This window comes from Argentina silus (assembly GCF_951799395.1).
Source record: "Argentina silus genome assembly, chromosome: 8".
Taxonomy (NCBI): domain Eukaryota; kingdom Metazoa; phylum Chordata; class Actinopteri; order Argentiniformes; family Argentinidae; genus Argentina; species Argentina silus.
Genome location: NC_139662.1, coordinates 18,205,319 through 18,213,859, shown reverse-complemented (window position 1 = coordinate 18,213,859; position 8,541 = coordinate 18,205,319). Strand labels below are relative to the sequence as shown.

The window sequence follows — 8,541 nt, the reverse complement described above, 5'->3', positions numbered from 1 at the left end:
TCAACATTGTATCAATATGTTGTTGCAAAGTAGGCCCGTGGCTATGCCAAATTACAAACCCTAATTACTTTGTAATTGTATAATGTGTAAGACGTTTTTAAAATGATTATTACATTAGCGGAATAAGGAACTGTCCTTTGTAATTCCAAAATAACCGTTGGACTGGGGAAATGTAAACTGCATAAGCAGCTACCCAGGAGGCGCGCTTGGGGACCTAATTGAGCGCGCCAAATGTTCTAAGCGCAATAGTTCTCACTTCTTGAAGAAACGTCATTCTGTTTTGTCTCTCATTCTGCTTTGTCATTGCAGTACATATGTCGACTGCAGTCAACTCTTAATTGCGCTTAATCATAATAACCAGGAGTGTTCTTCCAAACTGATAGCACTATTCATGCAAGCGCACTGGGTAAGATTGAGCGCAGCTGTCAGCTTCTCTTGTAAAGCTGATCCATGAAAACAAATCCCTTCATGTGATTGGTGGAAAGGTTTCGGCGCGGCGTAGTGTAACCAATCAATGAATTGTTTTCCTGTTTCGTATGTAAAAACAACGCAGCTGGAGAAATAGTGAGGTTAAGGGCAAATAAATAGTTTCCAGGACCATGAGGACTAATCAACCCGGACCCTCTGGTTTGTAAACGGCTGTTTGTTATTTTTACAGAAATATTGCTGGAGTTGCTAGCTAGCTTTTAAGAGAATGGGGCACAGTTGTGACTCGAAGAACACACGCAAGGTAAGCTAGCCTGCTAGCTCGCGAGGCCTCTAAAATACGCGGAAAAGGAGGGCAACCAGGCTAGCGCTAAGAACATATCGAACTAGCCATTTAGCTAGCTAACACGCGAAAGCGAGCAGCTAGCCAATGTTATATGAATACGACTACACGACAATTTGTGCAACGAACTGACTGTAGCGTCCAGGAAAAATAACTGTGTTACTATCCTATACTGAACTTGAAGGATTTCGGGTTAGCTAATTTGCTGGTTAGCTAACATGAGCGAGTTGTCGGATTGCAAGCAGTCCCCGGACTCAGCCCCGAAGAAACGGTGTCCGTCCCCTGAGCAAGGTGGCGAGTCCCAGATTCCCAGTAAGTTATCTAAAGTGGACAAACCGTCCGGTGAATTACCTTCAAATTCTCATAGTAATAAAAATGGTGATGGTGGCGGTAAAGTGACAGCTGGAGGAGAGAATAAGAATGGAAATAACGAGAGTCGACGTGCTGCTGTGCAAGCGGGACAGGGGGATGAAACTTGTGCGGCTGCCACTGCCGAAAAACCCGTGAGATCCGATGCGAGCGCCCCAGTTGCACAGTCGTCGGTCGGGCAAGGATCTGGTGATACTACAATAAAACCCGAGGAAGGAGCAAGAGAATGCCGACCCTCAACTTCACTGGACCAGTCTGATTCGGCTGCCATAGCAGCTGCTGAGGCACTTGCTAGTCTCACAAGAGTAGTCAATGAGAGTAAAGAGACTCCCTGCTCCTCCAAAAAAGTTGAACACGAAAGACTGGGACACAAAGCTAAGCGTGGCGACCGTGAATCCGCAAAGGAAAGTTCAAAACCTGAGAGGGGTCTTCGAACGCAGGCAGCTGCCGCAGACAGTTCTACCTCGGTTCGTGGTGTTGACCGGGAGGATGCAGAGGATATGATGCCAGATGCGGACGAGGAAGACGATTCCATACCTGGATCCTCCTCTACACCGAGTTCCTCTTTCCCATCAGATAACGAGGACAACGACGACGGGGAGTGCGCTATTGTGTCGGTGAAGATGGCCCCAGAGATCCGACAGTCAGTGTCATTGTTGGCGCAGGTACAGATGAGGCTTGATGCCATTGAGAAGAAAGGTGCGCGGCTTCACCAGCGGATCGAGATGAAGATGAGTCGCCAGCGCCGACCACACCTGGACCAACGCAGTGCCATCACACAAGCCATCCCTGGTTTCTGGGTCACGGCAGTATCCTTTCATTCCAATGAGTGTGTGTCTGGAAATATAGACAGAATGTTTCATACAATTGTGTGTGTGAGAGAGAGAGAGTGTTATCTTTTCCCTAATCCTAAGCTTAACAGCTGTTGAATCACCCTCATCTCTCTGCACACATTGATGAGACTGACGAAGATGCTCTCAGTTACATGACCAACCTCGAGGTACGCAAGTCATCTCTGACCACGTCCGATGAATCCTTACAATAAATGACTGCCGCACACCTCAAAATGTAAATGTTTTCCTGTCTCTTTCTCAGATCGAGTCTTTCAAAAACAACAAACTGGGCTACAGGATTGGATTCCACTTCAGACGGAACCCGTACTTCCAGAACAACATCATAGTGAAAGAGCTCCACCTCGGAATGGGAGGTGAGTGAGGAGATCCATCTGTCACGTCCATCCCGTTTAGCCCCCTCTCATTCACAGACCTAAGCTCTTTGGCACAGCTCCACCTGGGACATCATGGAAAACCTCATCATAATATGAATGCCGTAGGCGTACAGAGAGACACATTTGGGACGCAATTAACAGCAACAACAACTTTTTGACGATCAGGTGTAAACAGACAATGGTGTAATCAGGTGAGGCCTAGGCCCTAAGTGATGATTTCCTGATGATTTCCCTCAGGATCTCCAGTGTCGTTCTCCAACCCCATCCTGTGGCACCGTGGCCAGAACCTGACGGCCCACAGTGAGCCCAGGAGGTCAGCCCGTGGCGTCTACCAGACTTTCTTCAGTTGGTTCAGTGACCACAGCAGCCCGGGCCGAGATGACATAGCACAGGTATGCTGACTTTGTTGGACAGCACAGGCGTGGAACAGACACACAGATAATACACACGGGGTCACCTAACATTGACACTTTGGACATGGCACTGCTCACATTAACAGCATAGATCCACTAATGACCATATTACACATGCTGTATTATTAGGTACACTGGTGTAGCAGCACACAAACTAACTGTCTCTCTCTATTTTCTTCTTTCACTGCATTTGTGTGTGTGTGTGTTTGTACGTGTGAATCATCAGATCCTGAAGGATGACCTCTTCAGGAACCCTCTCAGATACTATCTGACTCCTCTTTGGGAGCCCAGGGAGAATGGCAGGTAAGCTGTTCTCAGTGTTGGTGAAGCTACTCTGAAAATGAATTTCCCATTTCTATATATGTTTTTGTTTTCATCTGGTAAAATGTAGTGACAGTATCTTACCACACCACTACATGGCACAAAAACAGTCTCTGGGACAGTCTCTCTCTCTCTCTCTCTCTCTCTCTCTCTCTCTGTCTCTCTCTCTCTCTCTCTCTCTCTCTCTCTCTCTCTCAGCAAGTATGTATTTCATGCAACAATAAGGGTCTGTTGTTGATTGACGGGACACAACTGTTGTGTTCCAACAGCAGCAGCGGGCCGAAGGCAGCTGACAACAGCAACGGGGATGACTGTGTAGTGATCTCTGACTCGGACGACGACCAGGAGCAGGATGATCCTGTACGACGCCGCGGAAGGGAGGAGGAGGAAGACGAAGAAGACGAGGATGAGGAAGAGCACAGGGGGCGAGCTGCAGGTTAGTGAATACAGAGCTAGAATGTACAGTGTTGTGGCAACGGCGGTCCTTGAGGGCCACATGGTCTGCTGGGGTGCCACTTTGTAATAACTCATTAGTAAGCATTAATAAACCATTTCTAAGTCGTGAACATACTGTCTAGCATACATAATCTAGCATTTGTAAACATGCATAAGCATAATAAACACTTGTATTAACCATGGCTTATTAATGAGTTATTATAACAAATATTACCTTGTAATATTTGTTCCTTGGTGTTGTGAATGGATCGACCGAAACAAAAGTTGATTGAACATTGAGTACAGTTCGATGTAGATGTAGTTGTGTGAGTGATGCGAGTCCAACTGAATAGACAGACAATATCTCCTCAGATGAAAGCCCTGATGATGATGATGATGATGATGATGGAGGAGAGGTGGTGATTGACGGTAAGACATTGTGACCCAAGCAGAAATATTGTTCTTGGGATGTACACCTAGAGGCAATGGGCTCTACGCCACAATTAGAGGGTTGTTGGATCTGCTGGCCAGTTTCCAGAAGTTTCCGGACTTTATTCACAGTCCTCTGCCAATTCACAATACAACAGTCTCCTGTATTTGGTGCCAGATCCTCTCAAGGACTGCTAAACCAAAGACTGTAAATTATTTAATTGAGGACCATGATTGTTTCATCCGATTAGGAGGAATTATAATGGGAGTTGATTTGGGTTTAGGGGTGTATGTTTTGTTGTGTTTTTTTGTTTTTCTTCTATCCAAACGCTTTTCACAATTGAAAAATGTTCACCATTCTCACACATGGATATCTACTTGGGAAATGTTGTTGTTTTATATTTTCTCAGCAATTGCACAGTAGCATTAACTCAGGGTTGAATACTCCAGGTTCTGTTGCAGCTCATGCTAATCTTCTCAATGCCCCAAAGTGTGTGAACTATATATGGCCTAATCATCTCTATCTCTGTCTCTCTCACATTCTTTATCTCTCCACCCCCCACCCCCCCCAGGCTCTGATGACAGCGAGCAGGAGACCAGGGAGGAGGAGGAGTCGCCTTACAGGGAGAAGGATGAAGAAGTGGATGTGGAAGAGGTAGACGAGTTATCTAAAAGTCAGGAGGGCAAAGGTCAGGTTCGAGTCCAGGATGATGAGGAGGATATTGACGTGGATGAAGAGGATGAGAGCTAGACTTGTTTTTTCTTCCCAATGGTCTTCTCTTTATGCACAAAACACTCTATTGTTGTTTTAAGTTCCAAAATGTTTGACTTGTATTTTTAAATCAGGGTAAATTATAAAAGTCAGGACACCATTTCTTCCCTATCTTGTACAGTCCTCACTCTATATCTTAGTGTTGTCTTGTTGTAAGATTACTGAAATAACATTTTTTTTTTATAAATAGAAATTCTCTATTTCTTGGGTGTCGAAACTCTAAATCCACATATTCAGATGTGTGATAGAATTCTGCATTTCAAAATGTCCTTCACATTCAAGCAGGGGAGGCTGGTTTAAGGTAGAAATCAGAGGGCGGGCTCATTGTAATGCGTCGTGTTTGATACTATTCCTCATTCCATTCAATGCATTACAATGGGCCTGTCCTCTGACATCTGCCTCCCATGATCTCAAGTTAAGATCGGGCCTATAGAGTGCTAATACCCATCCAAAAACAGCAGTTTGATACCCCTGATCCAATTTGTTTATACTGCCTAGATTTGTGAGCATCTCCTGTTGTAAGTGGTCCAATGAAGCAGTCCCTGGAACCTTTACTGACAGGTGTCAGTGATCACTTAAGTCACGTAAATTTGTCTTGACTTTTTCCTGTTGTAAATTTGATCTTAGACGAGGTAAAAGGGTTTGAGAGGTTGTTCTATTCCCATAACATTTCAGATGCACTTAGTACTGAACCAAATCTTGTTCTCAGGGATGACATGGTGATTTTTTTTCATGAAAGAAAGATTGAATTTGGAGACCATATACGTATATTTTTTCTCTCGCAGTAATTGTGAATCACCTGTGTCTATGTAAGATACGTTTACTCGACAGTAGTTTGTGTTAGCTATGAAAAGGTAAATATAGGTTGTCACCCGTGTTTGGCCTTTCCTGTCATAAGATTTGTGTGTAGCTGTACACCAACATTAACTCACATTCACACATTTCTAGTCAATTTAAATATCTAAAATCATTGAGTATATTTAAACATTAATTTAGTTATTTGTGTGAAGACCTATATTTTGTAACATTCTCTTATAAAGCTGATTTAAATTTGACTTAATTTTGAGCTTGTTATTCAGTTATTTTTGTTTTTTTCTGTTGTTGTGTTCAAGTATCTTTTAGAAGCTATGGTATCTTCCACTTTTCCTTTGTTTTCTATGCTCTGTTATGACATTGACAAATGTGTGTATCAAAATAAAATAAGTCAGAAAGATTACAATAGTTTTAAGGATGTGCTGTTTATAGCAAAATCTTTTGCAGTGTTTCCTCCAGGGCATTGCCAGCGTGGTTTGGATAAACTAAGAGGACTGTAGCCACAGTATAAGACGTACTTAACCTACTGTAACAATAATAGTGTTTTTATGTTCTTCCGTTTTTCACAGATGGCATGTAAATATTTCAACGTAAATTTTGAGCAAGGGTGAAGATCTGTTAACTTTGAATCATTATCTGTCGTCATCTGGATTGGCCATAGGATGCTTTAGCAGAAAGCTCTATTTTGTGTGCTGAATTTTATAGGATACGGTAGTTTTGAAAACATTTGTTTATTTGTTTGTTTTGTTTTTTAAATAAAGATAATGTCCGCCTTTTGAATCAGACTTCATTAAATAGCAAGTTGTTATTTAATTATGTGTCCTGTGTTTCTTTGTCTTGGTATTGGAATTAAGGGAAATTTACATATTCATTATATTCATTATACCAGAAGATGGCAGTATAGTCAAGATAGTAACAACCTCACTTGAGTACTGCGTGTGTGTGTGTGTGTGTCAGTTCTTCATATATATTTTATGGGGGAAATGATTGAACAAATGACAACACAGAATTGGTAGTATTTTGTTTAGGGGACATACACAGTATTGTGTTGGTATGCACATTATCCTGAGTAACAGCATTCTTCTGCTGCATGCCCCAAACTGCAATACATAGAAGATGGATTGAGGTAGGATGTACCATGTTTCTACGTTCCTATGTACGAAAGAGCTGAATACTGGGGCATATCCACCAAGGATGTCGACTGGCTGAAATGATGATGATTAAGACGATGTCCTTATCCTACTATGATATGTACAATATGTTTACAGTATTTTTGGTCAATTGTTCTATGAACTTGCAAAAGGCTTTCAAAACATCAATGATATCAGTCCATGTAAGTCGTGGTGAATGTTAACCTGTATGTGTTTCTGTTGGCCAGTTGTTCTTTGAACTTGCAAAGGGCTTTCAAAACATCAATCTTATCAGTCTATATAATTCATGCTGAATGTCAACAACCTGTATCCCATTTGTGACATGCATGACGCAGGTCAGTATGTGATCACTTAGACATTCGCGCGTAGCCTACTCTTAGCTCTGCAAATAGCCCCAGGCGAGACATTTTTGGACAGGCCCGGACAAAGGGAACATTGGTGATGTTGCAATGGTACACTTAAACCTTTGAATCCACTTTTAATGCACACAGCTATAAATATTCCACTAGCAAAAACCTGTCCTGCTCTTTGCTCCAGCACACTGAGGCATGCAGACTAGGAGGAGCCCTTACTATTAACAACAGCTCTGGAAACACAGCATGAAGACCGTCAAATGATCACAATGAACATGGTCGCCATAGTAATACATTACATTTGTAGAGCTTTTTTTTCTCATTTCACACAGAAATCACGAAGCCCTGTACATCAGCAACCGTCTCAGGGATACATAACTTGTGTTTGTAGCACACACCTCATCTTCTGCCTCATCTTCTGCCTTATCTTCTGCCTTATCTTCTGCCCCATCTTCTGCCTCATCTTCTGCCCCATCTTTTGCCTCATTTTCTGCCTCATCTTCTGCCTCTGTTTTATTCAGCTCAGTAGGTTTCTGTACCACCTTAGTGCAAACCACAAATGCTTTCATATATGTATGAATTAATGATGAGCTGGTTTCCACAATATTGATCGTAACAAAAATGGGTAATCCAGACTGTCCTGTTTGTGGTCAGAGAGAGTGATGTAAAGGAGTTGTCTCATAATGGCTGGCAAATAAAACCTTATTGGATTCCCATGGTGTTAAAATGAGTTCTTCTTCTCCCATCACCTCTTGTTATTATTTGTAATTGTACTGGCAGTTACGCAGTTTCTTTCTGTTTCTTACAATGCATCTTCATAAGGGACCCAAACATGATTGAGGTGATGGGAAAATACAATACCATGTTGCATATCTCCCTGCTCATCCACTGTCTGTTTTTGTGTGTCATAAGTCAAAGTTCTTTGTCATAATAATGATAATGTTCATCAATTTGATTGAAATGGAACATTTTACCCAGTGGGAATGTCATTTTGGAGGAATAAACAAGCTCTTTTGTTTTTCAATGGCTCATAGGTCCATAGGTAATCTGACAGGTGAACCACCAGCTCCCTGTGTGTGTGTATGTGTGTGTGTGTGTGTGTGTGTGTGTGTGTGTGCGTGCGCGCGCACTGTATGTGCATGCATTTATTGGGAGTAAGATCACCATACTGCAAAATGCCTGGATACACCATAGGTTAAAGAAGTTGAACTGTGCAAGAGAAAGCAAGAAAGATAGAAAGAGCAGAGTGAGAAGAAAGAGCAAGAAGGAGCGTGGGAGACACAGAGTCGAGGAGGGTAGATGATGGAGTGATTATCCTGGCCTCCCACCCTGACAGACATGCACAGCAGATGGATGACTCTTATCTGAGAGATCACAGAGTACATGGCGACTTGCTCTGTTCTGCCCAGTCATTGAGAGGCATGATCTCACCAGACAGATGAGCACCCTTACCCCCCCCCCCCCCGCCCCCCCACGTGTGTGTGTGTG

The 8,541-nt window shown here is 42.8% G+C and overlaps 1 protein-coding gene across 4 annotated transcripts; it reads left to right on the top strand.

Moving 5' to 3' along the window:
* Positions 1–538: 538 nt before the first annotated feature.
* Positions 539–6,362, top strand: tspy (testis specific protein Y-linked). Of its 4 annotated transcripts, none has more exons than XM_083674494.1 (8): positions 539–1,947; positions 2,061–2,138; positions 2,234–2,345; positions 2,613–2,758; positions 3,006–3,082; positions 3,370–3,536; positions 3,908–3,964; positions 4,537–6,362. In XM_083674494.1, the coding sequence occupies exons 1-8, from the start codon at positions 988–990 to the stop codon at positions 4,713–4,715; spliced, it is 1,776 nt and encodes a 591-aa protein (XP_083530620.1). In that variant the 5' UTR covers positions 539–987; the 3' UTR covers positions 4,716–6,362. The 4 variants fall into 4 exon arrangements, with proteins under 4 accessions (XP_083530620.1, XP_083530619.1, XP_083530618.1 ...); XM_083674493.1 differs by having other exon boundaries at positions 2,604–2,758; positions 3,373–3,536; XM_083674492.1 differs by having other exon boundaries at positions 2,604–2,758.
* The last annotated feature ends 2,179 nt before the right edge of the window (positions 6,363–8,541 follow it).

Coding starts and splice junctions, on each gene's coding strand:
- tspy (XM_083674492.1), top strand. CDS start 988: ATGAGCGAGTTGTCGGATTGCAAGCAGTCCCCGGACTCAGCCCCGAAG. Junction 1,948..2,060: donor CTGGTTTCTGGGTCACGGCA/GTATCCTTTCAT, acceptor TAAGCTTAACAG/CTGTTGAATCACCCTCATCT. Junction 3,965..4,536: donor AGGAGAGGTGGTGATTGACG/GTAAGACATTGT, acceptor CACCCCCCCCAG/GCTCTGATGACAGCGAGCAG.